The 22,098-nt window shown below is 30.6% G+C and overlaps 1 protein-coding gene across 1 annotated transcript; it reads right to left on the bottom strand.

Annotated features, from left to right (window-relative positions):
• Nucleotides 1–14,651: 14,651 nt before the first annotated feature.
• Nucleotides 14,652–16,772, bottom strand: LOC149485046 (aquaporin-4-like). The gene has a single exon (XM_089699740.1). The coding sequence runs from the start codon at nucleotides 16,614–16,616 to the stop codon at nucleotides 15,831–15,833; it is 786 nt and encodes a 261-aa protein (XP_089555866.1). The 5' UTR covers nucleotides 16,617–16,772; the 3' UTR covers nucleotides 14,652–15,830.
• Between the last annotated feature and the right edge of the window lie 5,326 nt (nucleotides 16,773–22,098).

The following is a 22,098-nucleotide window of genomic DNA, read 5'->3' as shown; positions in this document are numbered from 1 at the left end:
TTTTTCTTTTATTTCTTCCTCTATTTCCTTCAGACTTCATCTCTTGTGGCTTATTATTATATCTCTTGACAAATGATCAATTATCGTCATCATGCTTGGTTCACTTTTGCAAACATACCTGCTTTATTTTTTTCTGGATTAGTTCAAAGAAGCCGTGTGATGAAGCTAGTAGTAAAGAAAAATGCAAATATTTTTTTTTTGTTTATTCGTTTAAATATGTAATAATATGTATATCTACTTTTAAAAACATTTTATAGAAGTATGAATCTCAACACATAGGCAAAATGAATATACTACCTATTACCTACAGTACAATAATTATGCTTAATCCGAACGACCTGACTATATAAAGATAAATCAATACAGCTTTACACTAATATCACTTAATTATATAATCAACAATTAATTCATTTCGAACATTTCTGCTGGATGAAAATTTTGCGTAATTATGTGAAATTTAACAAATTCCTAACGTTTATTCCATTTCGATAAAATGTTACCTATGAACATTAAATTGGAGTAACATTATTAATATCTTTTCAGTAGCAATTACGTTGCGTTGGTTAAATAATTAAATCAAATATTCTATCGCTACATATTTCATTGAAGTTATGTTTAAGCATTCGAATGATTTATTGTTAAAATTGTATATTACCGTCAAATATACCTAGCAAATATTGTCATTGTGGACTTCAATCACGTCTTTCCGAAAGTGATATACTATTTACATAATAATATTAGGTACCTAATGAATATTTAGCGGTTAGAACGGGCTTATAGCATGAGGTGTTCTGTCTTCAATCCCTAACGCAAGAAATACAAAATCTATGTTTGACCAGGTAAGACAAAGAAAATTAATTCAGTGAAACATATGTGGAGCTTCTGATGATCAAGGATTACACATTACTCACTATTCATTTTATTTGGATATACATATTGAGGCAGGAATTATTAATTTACATTCGTAAAGTACAATAGTTAGGTACGCATTACAAAAACTTAGGTATAAACAATTACTCCTAATTCATAATCCTTGTTAAATTCCAATGTTCTATTAAGAAACTACGCTATAAGTGACAGATAAATACAGCAATAAAGCATCCATTTGCTATTTTAACTTCCTGTTAACTTTACAACGCTGTCAATAAAAGGTATCAGTAATAAAGAATATAACAAAAAGCCACTTTAGCGTGTAACGATGACGTATTGCAGCGTTTTTCCGCTTCCCCTACGAGTTTGACTGCATCACTGCATGTTTTATCAAAAGCTACTCTCAGACCTTTGAAATATACATGCACTCCAGTCGTTAGCTAGTGGTGATTGTTTCTGTTCATCTTTCACACTTTCGTTACACGGGACCATAGAAATCTAAATAACAAGGCAATAGAAGTGGTAAGCGCGCGTGACATTGTCGCCGCTCAGGTGGTTACCATGCCACATGACCATGACCATTCTTATTATCACATTTAACACAAATTTCAACCTTATTTCTATGAGTTTATGTTCAAAGTTATATCTATTGAAAATTGACAACCTCTGTTGTAGAAAAGTCGAATTTTTGCGTATTGGAGCAAAAATAAACAAAACGTCTCATATGCTTAGGGATGTTATTCTAAAATAAACCGTAAATTCGTGCGTTAGGATACATATTAAAAAGCTTAATTTAATATTTAAGTTAGTTTTCACTAAAATCAAGCTGTCCAATAAAAGGCATAGTTTACTTGTGTGTACTGTTTAGCTATCGGTTTAAATGTGTTGATTTTGGCGACAGCGGTTTTCATACGAATTATGACATTATAGCACTTCTATGTGTCTTGTTATTTAGATTTCTATGCACGGGACTCATCTATTCAGCACGGCCGACAGCTTCCCTGCATTTTCATTCCATTTTCACCTTGCCAGTAATTAAATGAACGCATTGTTAGGGACTACTGGCTTTTTAAGAGAGATTTTTACGCAAATTTACACAAATAATACCTAGTTTTAAATTTTATGTTCAATACAACATTGAAATGCTTCATACGTACGGCAAAGGACGCGGGTTCAAATCCCGCCTCATGATCGTACCTATATCTCTATATTTATTAATTTGAAAATATTTATAAGTATTTAAAATTTTCAGATTTCAAACAGACGAGAAAAAATAAGGTATAACAACGATTAAGGTATATTAAACCCGACTCTACAATCTACAGACATACATACATACTATACATACTACAACCTACACCATTCTAAGGAGGTACCTATAGGTCAAATCAAAGAAGGGTAAATCTGCAACAATCATCGAAACACATTTAAATACAAATTTACAAGTTTAATCACTAAAGATCCTTATTTTAAGGTACGTGGTAGTAGCAAATCAAGACGTACAAATAGAAACAGTGATAACGAGCCGACTCTCAAGAGAATTTGGCATGTACGGCCGCCTTTGTTCCCCACTTTAGTGACCGTTCCTTTGTTAAAATAACACAGTTTATTAAAGCCTTTGGTAATTAATCTTGCAGAATTTAGTGGGTACACAATGGTTGGAAAATATGTTACATATAATGTACTTGTTATGTTAGGAGTTAAATATGAAAATAATAATTAGAAAGTTTGTTAGCAGTTATTTTTTACCATATTTCAGCACACTGAAGAAACTTCTGTAACAAAACACCCTTCCGGAGAGTGACGCAGTTTTCAGGAGTAAATAAAACCACCCTGCAAATGTATTGCAATACTTCAATTACAACACATTACAATTTCAGCAGACTAGCAGCTAATAAAATAACTTAGAGTACCGAACCCCGTTCAAAAACGGCACCAATTTCTGAACAATTTTCCACTACCACCCAAATCACATTTTTATAATCTATAAGCGTATAAAATGAAGTTCAGTATTCATAACACATTGATTTTGATAGAATCGTAGGTAAACGTTTAGACAGAGGTCGTACAAGGGAAGCGTTCCCCGGATGTACACACCGCAACTTCCGGGACTGCCGATCAAGATCTATATATACCTCAATAGCTAAGACAAATTTTATCAACCTTCATTATAGATAAATTAATCGGTTTATATAGTACAATACTGTTTGTTGAGGGCAAAGTTTTACTTTGATGAACATTTATTTCTTCAATAATGATTGAAGTATTAATGCGTTTACAGTGTTCTATATCGTTGTATAATTATTTAGTTTCACCGATATTCTATAAGCGCCACGACGCGGCGTAGGCTTTGTATATATTTTACGAACTTTGATCGGCTGAAAATTACCTACAAAATATTCATGGTAAAAGCGCGTAGAAACTGTATAAAGAATATGAGTAGAAAAATAAACAATTAAAATTATAAAATAATAATATTTTTGAATCTCTATTGAATGAAAATTCTAAAAAAAAGTAATATTAGGTATCTACATAAATTAACACATTCAATCCTACCTCATAATTATAATAAAATAACTTTATCACAGGTAAAACATATGACGTCGTAGGGTAAAACAGAAAACGTGCAGTTTTCACGCGCATTTCTACGCAAATATTTTCACTGTATTCATAAAATCAAAATGGTTTTCAGAGAGCAAGGCCCAAGCTTAAAAACGATTCGGTCATATATTTTGCAATCGGTGCGAGGATTCGTTTTAAAACGAATACTTGAGGTTTGTTTAATATTTATGCACGTTTGGTGGGTTTAGGTTCTGGTTCAAATTGATTTTTTTTTGTTTCGGATATGTAAACGAACTTACTGAAAATGTTCCAGTGTTTTTTTAAGAACTGTTATTCTTTCCTTTTTCTTTTCTTAGAGCTACGTGACGGCGCGGCGTGACGCAACGGAATATTTTAATCGATGCAGTTGTTATATATAATTTTAATTTCTTTTCCTTTTTATTAAATATCAGTTAATTAAATATTAAAGAAATCAATGCGAATTAGAAATAACCTATGGAAAGAAAATAAATTGCATTGAATAATTGGCATAAATATAGAAAGGTCAATATTCCAATATATCCAAAGATTTCATGGTAGGGATATAAGAAACAGATTTTGAGATTTCTACAATACAATTAAACAGTAAACTATAAAAAAATATTATACTATTTGATTGATATTACAAAAATAAATTCCACTTATTCTCAAATATTTTTCCTGAACTACAAACAAAATTGGTTCTGGACTCTGGTTCATCACAATCGAACAAACCAACAGTTTACAGTAACTGCTAATTTAATTCTCTTCTCTGTAATTGCGTGCACACGGCAGAAGTTTGGCCAACATCCCCTGCGGTGGATCCACATACCTATGAGAGTATTTTATCTGTATCTACGATGACATAACAGTATTATATCAGTGCTGTGCTGTTGTAGGCACAGCAAAAAAAATACTGAGTTTGGTCCCCTTCGTCCCCTTTTGTCTTTTTGTCTGTTTTTGTATTTGGCCATTGGCAAATAAATAAATGTTTGACTTTGAGTATATTATCTGAATCTACGATTTGAACCACGTTAACTCTCACTGAGATGGAAATTGCTTGTGCTTCCATATTCATATGAAATACGTACGCTAAGCTTGATATAACAAAGATTGTTATTTTAGCGAAGCGAAGTGAATATTTATAAATATCCTAACCCGATTAACAAAATCCATCCCTTTTTCCAACATTCAAACTTATAATTTACTTTAATATAATTATTTGCAGTAACATAAAGAAGTAGATTATGTTTATAAAATGGATTCACTTTATACTTGGCCCCATATTCATAAATCAATTTAGTTTAAAATATAAGAGCGATATTAAGAAATGGATAAAAAAAAAACAAAAATCGGTTCATAAATGAATGCTAGCAGCCTCAGAAAAAATGGGGTTCTATTTTCAATAAAAATACTGGCACGAAAGGAACATTTTTTAGGATAAAGAATTACCACCATTCTTTAGCTCATAAATTATATATCTATAAGTATGAAAAAGAAAAATCACGTCATTGATTCGTATTTGGGTGAAAAAGATTTGAGAGAGAACATTTTTATCATGATAAATAAGAGATTTGGGGAAATGAAATTGATTTGAATTCAGCAGTAGATAATAATAGATAGATAATAATATAGGTATCCGTAATAAGTACCTACTTATTACAATCAATATGTTTACATATACCATCCTACACTAAATAAATATTTTTTAAACACTAGCGGTCCGCCCCGGCTTCGCCCGTGGTACTTACGTTTTCTCTACATAAGAACCATCCTCGTACTTCAAGGAATATAATAAAAAAAGAATTATCGAAATCGGTTCAGCCGTTCTCGAGTTATGCGCTTACCAACACATTTTGCGATTCATTTTTATATATAAGAAGATTAGCAAATCACATGGCGGGGAGGTGTAAGGAATAAACGCTCAATGTGTCTTGAAGTTTTTAATAAAACAAAACAGTAAAAAATAAGATATTTGCAGTTGGTAAATAAAATTAACCCGCCTATGCAGTGTTAAATAGTTTTATTTCAAAAAACAATTTTAAAAGCCTGGCTCGTATAAATATGCAAATCGTTTCGAACCGACGCGCTATGTACAGGCGATAAATTAAATTCACTCTAAATATTACCTGGAAAAGTGAGATTAAACCAGTTTGCTATTATTGTTTACCGGAATAAGCGTTTAGTGAAACGAGTTGGACAAAAGACATAAATTTATTAAAACGGACAAGAGACAATGCCGCGAAATGGCCGACAATCTGCTTTATTGTAAACGATGACAAGTATGAAATTATTAACGAATAGTCAAATGCAACGTATTTTTCTCAGCAGAATTGAAATACAAATGAACGTATCAGCTTGAGCATTCCGTTGTAAAAGAGCAAAACGCAAAACTCAATTTCGCTTACTTCACAGGCGTAAGGCATTTTTTCATCAACAATTCGATAAAGTCGGAGCGAATGCTTCCGCAACATAAAGAGAAAATATAAATACATTCGGACTTTATTCTTCTTCTTTATACATATCTCTATCCATTATTTTTTTCAAAGAAACAATGTTGCTTAACAATCTGTCATAACAGACAAGTAAAAAATATTGAGATTTAACTTATAAGCTACGATCGTTTTAAAACGTTATCTTTATCTTTGAGCGGACATTTAGAAAAAAATTGTAATTAATACGAAAACCATAACCATTTTTTTTATATCGATCTAAATAAAAACGAGCTCTCATGTCGCCGTTGGTAGGCAGATTTTATGATTTGAATCTGTATCACTCAATGTTTAATTTATGTTATTTACAGCTGCCTGTGTCATTCTAAGCTATTTATTTAATTTGTTTCCAAAATAACCACAAAACGAGATTTGTTAAGAAACAAAAAGATTGCAAAAATATACAAATCATAAACAGTAGGTATACTAATTAAAATGACACAATCCATAGCCATAATGTATAATCCGATTTGGAATAGAACAATTAATTAACATTTGCTCAAAACACATTTGCATATAATATATTTGAAAGATAAAATAAATACGTTTCTAATGAGTTTGAGAAAGACGGCTCTAGAATATCGTAAAATCATTAGAATATCAGCAAAACAAAATTAACTTATATAATAATCCGTTAACGCAATTTGTCGCAGGAACGCCGTCTCGCTGTTTTGTTTCAATTTACGAGTTTTGCAGGTTTCCCGGAGCTATTTTAGACCTAAGTCCTTTGAATTGTTTGTGTTTCCTGCTTCGTGTTTAATATCTAAAATATATTTTGACTTTTTACGTATTACTTTATTTCGCTCCTGACTCGATAGCTTTTTATATTTTTATCATAGGGATGAAACGGATATAGCAAATTATAAGATAACATAACATAAGAACGATTGGCACGGTTCACAGTTAATAACTCAGGCCCCGGGTTCGGGGCTCAATGGGTTAAAATATAGGTAAATACATATAAATAATACCGTTACTATAGCGATGTTTTTTTACTAATACAGTGTCTCTATGTTTGCAACAGTATTAAAATAATCCGCATGGATTACGAATTAAGTATATTTAATAAAGCTAAGAATTAAGATAAATCTTACCAATGGTTCAAACCAATAGAAAAGTATCAACCAAGTTATTCAAACATTATTTTCCGATATATTTTTCTTCGATAAGACTAAAGAATTGATAAGCACAGCATCCATATAGTAAATCTACCCTATCAAGGGGAACGACAGCCGTTTTTCTCAAATACTGGCAATTCGTAGGAAAAGGCACGGTTGGGGTGGTTGGGATCTTGTTAAGAGTTTTACATTGTTTGCAACTTATACAAAGCGCGCCTATCGATTTCTGAACGGATAAACGTCTCAAATTCGGCACCAGAATTTATTCAGTACCACAATAAATAAGAGTTGTTCTTCAAATAAAAACAATATAGAACATTCAATGATTGTTGCAGAGATTCGATTAATATAATTCATTTCTTTGTAGCCACTTGTTAGAAATAATTTCTTATTACTATGTTAGTTTATTAAGGATCTGTGTGTTGCATGTTTTAATATATTGGAAAAAGACGTAGGTATATTAATATACGCTTTATAAATTCCATTTGTTAAACTAACTAGTTTGGAACGAGATGACGTTCCTCACAATATCCGAACATAAATAAACAAATTAACACAAATATTCAACTACATATTTAATTGCATCATCTCTAATATAGGCTGTGATGGAAAATTCCATTAAAGATGATCCGAGATTAACCTTAAAACAAACAACAAATAAATTGAACATCGAACATTGAACAATATAATAAATCTACTTTACTTTTGGATTGTTCACATAATGATTTACTTCCAAGCCAAAATTAAATATATGTATAATGACTATAATATATTGTTAAGAAAAGATAAATCGTGATCTGTGAACGGTCCCTTTCAGGAGCAGTTGATTTCAAAGCGAAGTCATTAAGCGCTGTTGTTATCTTCCACATTCTATGAACAGCTCAGTAATTAAAAATGTCTGTATTCAACAATTTTCTCAAGGCGGAATAATAAACGAATTTTTGAAAAATATCTAACTATATGTTTGGATATTTTTAGAATTGAATTTTTGTCTTTGTAAAAATTCAAAGTAATTTTTGAAACATAGTTATTGCACGCCTCATAAGCGAAGCGTTTAGGTGGGTACTACTGTCACTTCGCGCAAAACATCTGATTTTTCAAACTTAAAATGTCTTTATGTATCATACATTGCACTTGTAAGATAATACATACACACACATATTAAGAAAAAACACTATTTTTAACGTTCATGATATTTTTGATGTCATTTTTGTTATTTAAACTAGTTAAAAAACAGTTTAAAAAAGTTCTGTCTTGGACGTCCGTGTGTCTGTATGTGCGGATCCTTTTTCTTGTTAACACGATAGCGACCGAAATACTTTACTAATCGAGTCTTTTTTTTTCTCTTACGCTTGAGTATGCTCAGGAATAGAACCCTTTCATTTTTCAGGGTCTGATTCGATGTGGTTTAATTGTTATTAAATAAACAAAAATAATAATTAATAAATATTTAGTAAAAAAAATTATGAGGCGTGCACTTTTGGATTTTCCAAATTATTTTTAAATACGTAGATGTTGACAGAATGTACCTAAGCATCTAGATACATAGGTATATTGTTTTGATGTTTTTCCGTATGTACATAATATTCCAAAAATCAAATGATATGGCAAATATGTGAACGATGCTTTTACTTTCTTTGTTTGCTATTTATTGTTACCCTTTGCCATAAGAAATATGACATTCTTTTTAATTTATCCCTTACACCCAATTCCCTTTCCCCCACAATACTTACCACAAACTAATCAAACTAAGCAAAGGTACAAACGATGGTATTGAATCCGAGAGATAAGCCGCTCCATTTAGCGAGGCTGTGCATGCTGCGTCTACAGAAGCGAACCACACGGTTAATGGACGCTTATCCGTTGATCCCGAACGCTTTGCTATATCGCTATTTGAAACCATAAAGATCTTTTATGGAGCAACTTTTTAATTTTTTAAGTAATGTGAGTAGGTACTTAGAAGAAAAGTAAGTAGGTAGAGCAAAGCAGCACCTGCAATGGACTGAACTTTCAAGTGAAGTTCCCTTTCTTCTTGTGTATTGGACAAATGCGTTTATAAATTAATTCAGTGATTATCTTTACATTTGCTTTCTATAATATATTTACATTGACAAAAAAGGTGTTAATAATAATATTTTGTACAATAATGCGATTTTCTCTATTATATTGCAAACCCAATCCACCCAATCTTTCCATAACATGATGTTTAAAGCAGTAACTAAGGAGTCATTATTAGTCAAAATTAGAGGCGTCATAGCGTCTACCAGGGAGTCATTAAAATATGTGTTCGTCGATTAACATATATTTTTGACACATGTTAACAATTATTAAATAACAGTCTCTTAACCATATACATAAATAATGCGGTTGTGTGCGAACCTCAAATGAGCAGAGATTTAATAGTACTTTATTATATAATTAATATACGTTTCAAAAAACCGCGTATTTGGTTTAATTATGTTAGCAACGAGAATGGAATGGAATTGTCTCATACAATAGACATATTATGTAATATTAATTACAAATGGTATTTTTCCATATTGTTGTCATAGGAATCTTTTGCTTAACGATGTTCAAAGTTGTATCCAATATTTTTTTACGAAATCCAATCCTGAAAATATAATAGGACAAAGGGAAGGAAATGATGTTATAACTTTATGAAAATGCTAAATAAGTAGTATCTTTGTAGCACAAAAACCAACAATAATTGATTCCTCGTGTTTTTCAGTTGTTATTTTAAACTTTCATAATTACATAAAGGAAAACATCTATAATCAAATTGTTTTTTTTTTCATTATATATGCGAGAGTAGCCAACGCAAGATAATTTATGTTACTTATACCTCTTTATATAGTAGAACAACTGATTAATTAGAATATTTAGTCACGTTATGATAACACACCACACGCATTTATTGTTTTTTTTTGTGTCCTTACTCCTTACCAAATAAAATAGGGTAAAAAATAAATATTTAGGTACTATTCATTTTAAAGAATTATACAAAGAATGCAGAACTGAATTGAAGAAACTAAAATTTGTGACCATATCGGTAAGTATAATTAGTATGTAATAGGAAATGGATAACATCTACCTTTTAAAATTACCAATAAATCTTCTTTACTCATCATCACTACATAGTATAAAACAAAGTCGCGTTCTCTGTACCTATGTCCCTATGTGTGCTTAAATCTTTAAAACTACCCAACGGATTTTGATGCGGTTTTTTGTAATAGATAGAGTGATTCAAGAGGAAGGTTTTAGTATATAATTTATTATGTTTTAGACAAAGCGGGCGAAGCCGCGGGCGGTAAGCTAGTTTTCCTTATAAAACGATATCCACAGTTCCTACAAATTAAAATTGCAACCCCAAAATTCTAATAAACGACTCAGTCATCAATATCTTAAGCGAATATACAAAGTGTAAACTCGAAACGCAATATATAAAGTTACTGACGAGGATGAGATCGTTATAAATCTGACAAGGGTCGGATCTGCGATATCAATCCGCTGGATTCCGTTTGACAATCCCGCCAAGGGTTTTACATGGAACACGGAAAATGGCTTGCCATCGTTGTCGCAAATAAAAATATACCATCAATGTAAGATAAGGATTAAATAGAAAAAGTTATATTTACATGGCAAATATTATTGTAGGTGTGAACACAGATACATTTTCTGTCTGCTTCATCAATTATTTACTGACATAACCTACTAGTACTTTACTTCACAAAACATTACTCAATTTGAATGTTATATTTATATGTAGGAATACAAAAGTGACGAATGATTTTTTATGTGCATGCTTATAACAAATTTTCTCGTGATAACAATGCAAAATATTTAGTAATTTACTGTGATAGAAGGTTAACATAGTAAAAACATAATGTATGGGCGAAGCGGAAGCAACTAGATTTAAAAATACGTATTAACTAGTTAATTGAACGCCATTCACAGACGAGAACACACAGCAAGTAAAAAATAGGGACAATTTTGTAGCTTATGCACCAAAACAATGAGATACATGTACTAATATATTAACTCAATGAAGAGCTATAGATATATTGGCGTTTTTCGTTGAACCCAGGAGAAAACAAAACGAGTGGCTGCAGTATTTAATAAAGCAATAACCTAATGTCGTAAAAAACATGATGCAGAAAGGAAGAAAGGAAAACAGAAATAGGTACTTATTTATCCTTCTCCTTTTTTTAAGAAGGCCGCATTCTTTATATACCTATATACATTCTTTATATGTATATTGTACCTACTTGTACCTATATTAAAAATATTAGACAATTTTAATAAAAATAGATAGCGAAAATAGATACATATATCAAAAGTTATTCCACCTAACGTTATTCAAACATTTTACCGGAATGTGGTTTACAGACGACTAAAACCCCGTTCGTGCCTACGCTTGTAACATGCTGTGAAATATTTTACTTAGAAAATACATTATTCATAGCACCACTTTTTAATCAATTATATTTTCAAACGTTCAACGTTATAGTGGTTTAGCGAAGAAGCAGTTTCAATACGAATTTTCATTATAACTTATCTATGTAAACCTGATTCAGACTGTAAATAACGATTGATATTTAGTTTTTGTAGCATTAAAATGCTTTCCTTTTGCTTTCTTTAAAAATGTATATATGTAAATAACATTTAAAAAAACTATACAAATCTGTCCATCCGTTCACAAGTGAATACAATGTAGGAAATAGACTCTTATTAGCATCACTATTTTTATCTGTCAATCTGCGCGTGTCACCAGCTTACATCCTCTTGAACACAAATAAATATCTTATCTTCAAACACGATCAAATTTTAACGCAGATACCCTTTGAAAGCTATAAATCAAAGCTGATAAAATTCAATCAACATGCTACTTGAAAATAGAATGAAATGAAAATTATTATTTTGCGAATATCAATATAAGTAAATATTCTCCATACTAAATTTAAGTAGATATATATAGTTTATCGTATATTTGGATAACAATTGACTAGGGCGTAGTTTTCATATTGACAATCTACATAATAAAGGCTTGCGATAAACAACAAAGTGCTCCGAAATATCTTTTGTATTAAACACCATGATAAATGACTCTCGGCTTAACATTATCGGTATAATAAACGTACGTGAACAAGATTAATATTAATTCATAATTTAATGATAAATTTGTCTTCGAAATTTCCTTAATCTGTTTGTAACCGAATTATATAACAACCAACAACATCATTAACGATTTGAATATACAACAATTATACATCTATTAATTATTAATTTAATATAAACTAGGCATAACAGGAAAAATATTTTATAAACAACCTGAAGACCTCGAATGCACATGGCATCTGTTTTAAAAGTACATGAGGCCAAAAATGTTACTATATTTTTTAAAAGGTACAGTTTACTTATAGAAGCAGATATAATAATACGTATAGATAAATTTACACTTCACCACACATTTTTTTTTAAATTCGTCCAACATCCTTTAGCGCAATGGCCAATGGCCAACAACCGAGTGAGCAGCCTAGAGAGTCTTCACTTCGATTCTGATTGGAATATAACACAAACTCAAATTTAATACAAAAAATGAATAAAATAAAATTCACAATTATATCACAGACAATCAGACATCACACATCACATTTTACATCTAGCCTTAAAGGGCATTCAGAGAAGAAAACTCATATGAAAACGTACATATTTTGAAAGTCAATTCATGAAAATAGATTTTGTTTCAAAAGATATAAGAAAATGTTTTCTTTACTTTTTCGTTGGCAAACCAACACAATTGTTAGTTTTAGGTACCTCACTATCAATATCATAAAGAGCTGACTATGTAGGTTTAAAATAAACCTAGTATAAAACAAAGTCGCTTTCTCTGTCCCTATGTATGCTTAAATCTTTAAAACTACGCAACGGATTTTGATGAGGTTTTTTTTAATAGAACGAGTGATTCAAGAGGAAGGTTTTAGTATATAATTTATTAGGTTTTAGACAAAGCGGGCGAAGCCACGGGCGGTAAGCTAGTTGTTTATAAAAATAAACTAATCAAATGAATATTATTTAATATTAAATTTGCATTAATATTTTTAGAGCACTTCTTTCCAAGAGACAAATCATATTATCTCGCCATCGCCTGTTGATGAGTCAAACAAAATGAATACAAAGTAACTCTTTGATCTTTTTAATATAGTTATACGAACAAAAGCGACGCGCAAAAATTCAAACTTAGTTCCAATTAATTTAATAATAAGCAAAAATTAAAAACTTTATTTCATGAAACATTGTTAAAATTTAGATGGTAAATGTAAGCTAAAATTATAAAATAATGTTTACAGGAAAATAATAGATACAAATAAATAGGTGACATATATTGTTGCCAAGCCTTCAAAATAAAATTTATTTTTAGTTCAGTAAGCGATGGAAAATAAGAAAATTGATCTGTTTTTATCCATTTTACACTTCCTCAGTAAGGACTTTGCCGGACCTAAAACTTTATAGTTCTTAGTAATGTTTTAAGGTTGGCTCGTTTCAAAGGAGGAGTGGCTGAACTTATCGGCTGAAGCCATTATCGCGAAGATCTTTGAATCGATAGTACACACATTTTATTTATATCCTATCCATTCATCAAATGTTTGAAGTTTGAATATGTGATTTTTTGTTGTTAATCCTACATTATATAACAATTTTTACCTCTATGCAAACCACTTATAACCAGTCAATACATATGAAAGAGATTTTTAAAGTAAAAAATACTAAGCAACCACTATAATGCTATTTAATCTTTTCATACCTCTCTCAGCTATCTCCTTACAGCAAACGTTATGTGTAAATATTTTTACTCTGAACTGGCTTATGCTGTTCTCCGTATAGTAGGGGTGAGTAGCAATATATTTCAATTATGTGCACGCCACATCTGCTTTCAACAATTAACCTTTACACGAGCTAATGCTACATACAGTTTAAGATTTACTATCACAAATGTACACTTAAGTTTAGTATTAAAAACTAATATCGTATGCTTAGCCATTAGAGAAAAGTAATTTTCTCATACAACTACACACTGGAGAGCAATGTAATTGGAATCTACGTTTATGTTTCGGGTAAACATTGCGAAGTGTCACAGATCCACTTAAAATCTTGTTATTTTCGAGTATAGATACGATAAGATATATATGTATAACAAATACGAGTATCGAAAAAACCCATATTATGATACAATTGAAAACAAACTGTAACCACCGGTTTGACTAGATAACAAGTTTCAGAAATCACGAGAGACTTTTAGTAGACTTTCTTTTATTATAATATGCCTGGTGATTAGCAGATATTTGTAGTTATCACTTTTATTGATTAACAATTTCTCTGCGTATTATTGAAGACACTAATGTAATAAAAATACAGTACCTAGTGCAAAAAAATACATAATTATAATTTCTATGTATTTTGATGTGTGATACATCTATTATTTAATCATGAATGCAATATGTACTACATCGGTAAAATGTATAGAATATAATTGAGATATTACGTTTTAATATTTACGGTAGTATTTGGATTTCACTTCTTCAAATAAAACTGATTGTAGAGTAACAATGCGTATAATATAATAAATACTCTGTATAAACTACTAATTAATGCATATAATTAATACAGTATTGATGTAGGTAACCTTAATTACAAGATAATTATTAGATAATCACAAACCACACGTCATCGATACCTTATTTTGTAATTTTCTACAAACGAATTTCAGTTGAATGCTCTACAACCAATATTTCTTCACAGTTTCTCTTTTTATGTTATGTTACTTAAATAAAAGATTTTATCATCTGGGTAAGTACAGCAACTAAACAAAATATGTTTATTTTAAGTTTTATAATAAACATTTTATTTAATCAATATAAAATACAATGCATAATATTTAATTAATGTTATTCCAATTACATCTTGTATTCTTGTCACAATTCACAAACGCTTATTTTTATTGTTACTGTAATCGAGCTTCCTACATCTTTCAAATGCAATTTTTATTAGAAAATATACAACAATAATTCCGCGGAAACACAATAATAGCGATGTTAGAATTGGATTGATTATCTATAGGTCAGGCGATCGCAAGGACGTGCTTACTCCATCGATGTCCTAAGAATTTTGTAATCACCTGCATTATTAATACCGACATATTTATTGACCTTCTAGCTTAGTACTTTAATATGTAATTATATTCACAACTATTTAGCAAGTCATTATTTTTTTCTTGATTAGTTATTAACCAATTGTTACGTACCTATTTGCGCATTTAATTAGAACATTTCGTGACAAACCTGTTTTGTGATCGGTAGGTACGTTCGTTTAATTTATAGTTAACATTTATTTATGCAAATAAATTAATCATTTTATGAATTTGAATTATATGAGAATGTGAACTGAAATAATTATTTGCACATATTTAACTGAGCTTAAGATATAAATTATCACTTGGGGAATAGTTCAATGCAAACTGCAGCATTTTAAACTAGTTAAAATACATAATTATTATCACAGTTATTACCTAATACAATCCTTTTATATGGATTTCTAATGTCTTCAATTTATTGATTTAACTCACATTCACACAAAGATAATTAATAATAAATATCAGTGCGATAATAGTAATAATTGTCTAACAAACATATCATAATTTTCCATCATGTTTGAGCTAATTAATTGTTCCAAATTATTTTCATTTTGATTAGATCTACAACTAATATCCCACTTATCACGTATCACCAGACTTTTCATTCTTTAACCAAATTATCTTATAAAATAATCCGGCAAAGGCTCCTCCCACCAAGGGGCCAACCCAGTATATCCAGTGAGTGTTCCAGTTGTTCGTCCAAAGGGATGGCCCCAGCGTCCTCGCAGGATTCATGCTCGCTCCAGTAAGCGGTCCACCCGCAATAGAGAATGCTGCAATTGTGAAACCAAACTTCAACGAATTGGCTTCACTTTTGTCCTCATTTAGTGGATCCCAGACTGCACAGTTAATGAAACCCAACGCTGCCGATAACATTATTTCAACGATGAGCGCTTGGTACGGCTCTTGTCCTATATGAGGTTGCGTCGTGCATATCGCTCCTGGCACTAAATCGATTGGAGAAACTACAATTAAAAGACCATATCCTACGATTGCGCCGAGACACTGAGCGATTACGTATCCTATACCGAGAGCTACAGACATTTTACCCCAAATCACTGCTGTTAAAGTGACTGACGGGTTCATATGTGCCCCAGATATGTGGCCAAAAGCGGTTATGTTGAATAGAACGACCAATCCGAATCCAATCGGCGAATACATGGGAGGTTGTACCTCGAATCCCTTGAGCGGAATACATGTCATACATCCGATGAATATCAGCAGGAGAGTGGAGACAAATTCTGACAGGACTGCCTTCCATTGCAACGTCCACCACTTGACCGCAACATTAATAGTAGACGGTTTCAATTTTTCATTCGTAACATCACTTATAACGTTTACTATTTGCGTGCCGCTTAAGTTAGTCATTTTTTAAATTAATATAAATATAACAACACTGTCCACTTCAATTTATAAACTCCACATAGTCAGGTACGACGAAAAACGATCGCTCTCGAACGGAGCGCGCGCGTCAGTATCTCTCAGCGCACAAATCAAAAATATTGCCGCTCGCATTATTTCAAGGGACGCTTAGGAATTAAATAATAAAGGCAAAGTTCGCTTATCATCTTGCGAAAGTATGAATGACATATATTGGTTGGGAAAAATTAATCTCCACAAATACAACGTAATTATTGCACGCAATATAAACCTTGTCACGCAACTCTGGTAATACTAATTTAATATTTCCAGTAACATTTAGATGTATTTAATTAGTTATACCTTTATGATGCTATAAACATGTTATCATGTTTAAAAGGATGATAAAAGTGAAATTAACACTTGTTATGACTCCCTTATCTACATTAAAAATTAAGTAGATAACTTATTGTGATCCTAATTAGTATGGTAGCTACTACAAACTTATTTTATTTGCTAAAATTTAATATAAGGTATTTAGTTTTTTATTACATATTATATAAGTATCATATTAACCGTGTTTCTGTTTAACATTGACCTAGGAGTATGATTGACCTACATATCAGCCAAAAATTAATGAAGTACATATCACATTTATTTTATAAGAATTCTATTAAGCTCAGGGCCATGTCACATGTGTACACTACTCATCAAAAGGGTATTAGCAACTCGGCGACGGTCCCCGCACGCGTCTTGCAAGGGTCGACAATTCCCGCGAAAAGGTCTACATGAAATAATTATAATAATATATTATCCTACTTTTATTTGTTGTGCGTGCGGCAAATGGAAAACTAGTGATGTAAAAAGACCAACACTACGTAGAAATTTTTGTAATCATAAACCCCAAAATTTCAGCAATATTTTATAAACTAGCTGCTCCGCGCGGTTTCACCCCCGTGGCTCCACCCCTATTGGTCGTAGCGTGATGATATATAGATGATATATTCCTCGATAAATGTGCTATCTAACACCGAAAGAATTTTTCAAATCGGACCAGTAGTTCCCGAGATTAGCGCGTTCAAACAAACAAACAAACTCTTCAGCTTTATAATATTAGTATAGATTAGATTGGTTACTTATATTACAAAACTAACAATTTTTGATCAACTGCTCTTAAAAACAATTGGACCAATTTAATAAAATTGAGTTGAGTCTATATTATAATCTCAAAATAAATATAACATCACCAATTTGTGCGGAACATCAGTCAAAAATTCAAAAAAAGTTGCAAATATTTAATATTCTTTAACTTTTGATGGCATACGAAGCTGCGTGGGTCTACTAGTATATAATATAACTACAGTAGTAATGATGACTAAGACCCATTTCATAATCCTGGCTGCTTTGTTTCTTTGTACTTTGATGCTAAACAATAAATTCCTACAATTAAGTGGATTATCTTATCACATGATCATTTTACTGTCTACAAAAATATAATTAAGTACGTTATCAACCTTTTTTAATTGTTATAATATATGTTAATCATATTATCATATAATATCATACATAAAAATAGTTTTATCATGAACTCCAGGTCTATTGTAGGCTGAAAGAAATGCGTAAACATTTTATATACATTTTTATAAGGTGCTTTTAAAACTTGTATAGGAAATTTAAATCTTGTGTAGGGAATTATAATGATTAATTCATGGAACAAATACTTCTAAGTAGGTATGGAATGGTATGCATACCTAGAATTTTTTTAAGAAGATTGTAAGGTTCAAATTTTTATAATTGTACATTCGTAGTCTATTAAATAAATTAAATTTGAACTTGAATTTGAATTTGATGTAGAGCATCCACTCTCCTTTAGCAGACTATGTACATATATTATTAATTATTATTTGCTATCTAGACTAGTTATACAAATTTACAACGTATTAACATGAATATAAAAAAGGCTGTTTTCTTCTAGAACAGGTCTTGAAACTCGTTTCAAGAATTTCGAGTTTCAAACATAATAATAGTGGTGGTAATAGTTATATAAGAGTATTTCTGTATAGTTTGGATTAGATTTGGCCAATAACTATAAATATACAAATCATTAACTGTTTTGCTTCAACACTGCAAAAGTTTGAATAATATGGATTGTGTATTTTCTTTAATAAATAAAATATCGCATTCTTACGGTAAAATCTTATTAAACAATGTCATAAGAAGCAATAGAGAACATCAACAAGCAACACACGTTTGTCGGAAGGGACTTGGTCCTTGTTCCTCAATCACAAGTAAAAAAGCGCTGATAGGAACACACAATGCGTGTGTGTCATGAATTATAATGACAAATTATATTTTTATATTGCTATTTACTTCTATTATATTCAAATAAAAGTTAAAGATATCATGATCATTAAGAATACACAAAATATAAAGTCAAATCCGATAAATGATGCGTAGAAATGGCGTAGAAATTATAATTTACCTAGTAGAACTATTTTGCGTTAGTTGTAATGGGTTTTGCAGACATTAATGTATTCCATTAAACTCGGTTGTTTCATAAATGTTTACTGTTTGGGACCACTCATAAATTAGGTATCTACGAAACTATATTATCTAGATATAGTTTTGTTTGTATTTTTTGTATTTTGGCAGTACAATAAAGAGTTTAAATAAATTAATAAATAAATAGATACCATACAGTTTTCCCCATATATTTTTTTATTTACATTCAAATACAACTTGATTTAGTGTATTTAATATGAGCAAATGTATGTTTAACGTTTATATGATAGGTAAACATCATGATAATCGTACTCCTGGCTGAATACTGGTAATGGTGGATCGGTACTGAGAATAACCTAAATTGTGTAGGCGATATATTATTATTCTCATTTTAATTTGAAGATGATAAATAATATTTTATCACAATTACAAAATAATTATTATTACTTGTTGCCTTTTATTTTATAATCTTTAAATAATTTTAAATATTACAAAAATATACCAATGTGATAACTAGTGTAGATATCACAATGAATTATTACCTAATACTCTATATAGTCACATCTAAAATTAATTTAATCATTTAGTCACATCATGATGTCTGCGTACGATTAATTCGTAGACGATATTGGGTATCTGTTCATTATCCGTTGTATTTTTCCAATAACTCATTAATACTCATAAAAAATATTATTCGACGAAATATAATTAAGCTAAAGAAAAAAGAAAAACATTACATTCTGGATTCAATTTGTTAACTAATTCAAATTGTTCAAATTATTATATTCCTGCCTATTTACCAATATATTTTTTATTTTATCTGGTAAATCTACAAATTATTGAGAGAGACAAATAATATTTAAATAGATTAAATCGTGCTAAATAAAAACATATAGGTACAACACATATTATATTGGCGAAATTGCGGACATCTTCATAATTAGCTGTTACTAATTTCGCGGTCATGTTCATTAATCGCCTCCGTTACTTCACCACATGATAACAAGATAACAATTAAATTTGTACCGAATTTATTCAGTAATCAATCTTATAGTATTCAATATCATATAGATATGAACTTATCGTTTATCGACAAGAAATAGATCCGTTTATCAAATATATTTTGAGCTCGCTACTCAATACTGAATGACATTTAATAACTTTAATCTGAAATAAATATCAAAATATCACAAAAATAAAAATAAAATTTCACATCAAAGTCTAGTGACGTGGGAGAATGTACAGTGGAATCCGTTTATAATGACATCGAAGGGAATCGACAAACACGTCATAATAAGCGGACGTCATAAAAAGCGTTATGTGAAATGAAAAATCTTTTTTATGTAAATATGTATGTATTTAAGTATTTTAATACAGAAACATAGTATACTTGCATATGTATACGTACATATTAAATCAAAATCAAAATTGCACGTAATCAGCAGATTATTATAATAACACATACAAGTGTATTTTTTACTGTAAGTAGGTACCTACACTGTAATTTTTGTCTGCTTTTGTTTTTTCATTTTATTGTAAAAACAGTCAAAGAGATTCAAAACGCACACGTAAGAAGTGAAAACTCTTTATGACCTTATTTTTCAAAAAATAATATTACTATATGCAACTTTACAGAAATACTTAGGTACATCGAATCACGCGTGGTAGGGATAAGAAAAAGATGGCGCGTAACGGAAAAATATCACGCGTAACGAAAAAATGTTAACTAAATTTTTAATAAAATAGTTAATATATAAAGAAGTTTCACTTCAATAACGAGCCACGTGCCGAATGTCGTCGAGAATCAACGAACATTATCGAAGGTGTAAAGAATCATGCCGGTCATTATAACCAGACATAATTTATTAAAAATGGGTCATAATAAGCGGCATGTCACTGTAAGGGAAGTCAATATATCCGACTTTTTTATAAAGAATTTTATATGAAAACCAAACTTCGTAGTGCAATTACGTCATAATAACCGGTTGGTCATTATAGGCGGAGTCATAATAAACGGATTCTACTGTATTTATAAGCATATCGATTTCAGTCTTTATAAAATTCGCTACATATTGTCTTTTTACTATTAGAGATTACTTTATTCAATTTCTGGCAAACAAACAAAAGACTTGAGAAACTTCTCCTATTTTTAAGAGTTTGAAAAATACCTACTTTTAAACCTGTATGCTAGTATAGTATGCTCATAAATCTACACGATTGTGATTGATTTCCTAAAACCTGTTTAATCAACGTCATTTAATAAATTTCATTCGAAATCCGTATTAAAATAATTATTAATTTCCAAAGGTAAATTTGTATTGCTTTAACTCGAATTGTGTTACTCACACATCACTCATTTCAACAAAAATACCCATAAACCTGATTTTAATTGAAAATAGCTTTTGCTCAAAATGTTAGATACATACATATATTAGGTTATTAAATTATTTTTGACGATGAGGGTGAAGTGGTTTCCGACAAAATTTTTTCCGATAAAAAATTTAACCATCACAGTTCTCTAGTTATATATCTACGGATTTTATAGTTGTTTACGGTACGGATTTGATCGGAATTTCGCATTTATTAAATTTATTATTTCTACTAACTTTAACTACTTTTTATATTGGAGTCCTTCACTCCCGTGGGAAATAAAGAAAACATTACAACCACAACTATGCATTTCAATGACAAAGTTGTGAACATTTTAATTAAATTTACAAACATTTTATTCATGTCATAACAATAACCATAGACATAACATGAATCAGATTATAAAGTTTCTTTAAGACTAAAATGGTTTAAAAATTGTTGCATAATCCTGAAACAGCTTTATATAAATACTTCACTTTCTTTCTATGTTGATACCTTTTTTTTTTTTTTTTTTATAGTGGGGAAATCTTCCAAAGATACCCACGGCCCCCGGGGAAGGAGCCGTGGGTTATGTCGGATTCTTACCGACTAAAACCCCACTGTGTTCCGTCGAGCCGCT

The sequence above is a fragment of the Colias philodice genome, chromosome 10, assembly GCF_061535455.1.
Source record: "Colias philodice isolate Cphi_HAF_F1 chromosome 10, ilColPhil1 Martin Lab GWU primary, whole genome shotgun sequence".
Taxonomy (NCBI): domain Eukaryota; kingdom Metazoa; phylum Arthropoda; class Insecta; order Lepidoptera; family Pieridae; genus Colias; species Colias philodice.
The sequence above is the reverse complement of the archived record's forward strand: the minus strand, read 5'-3'. Positions and strand labels throughout refer to the sequence as shown.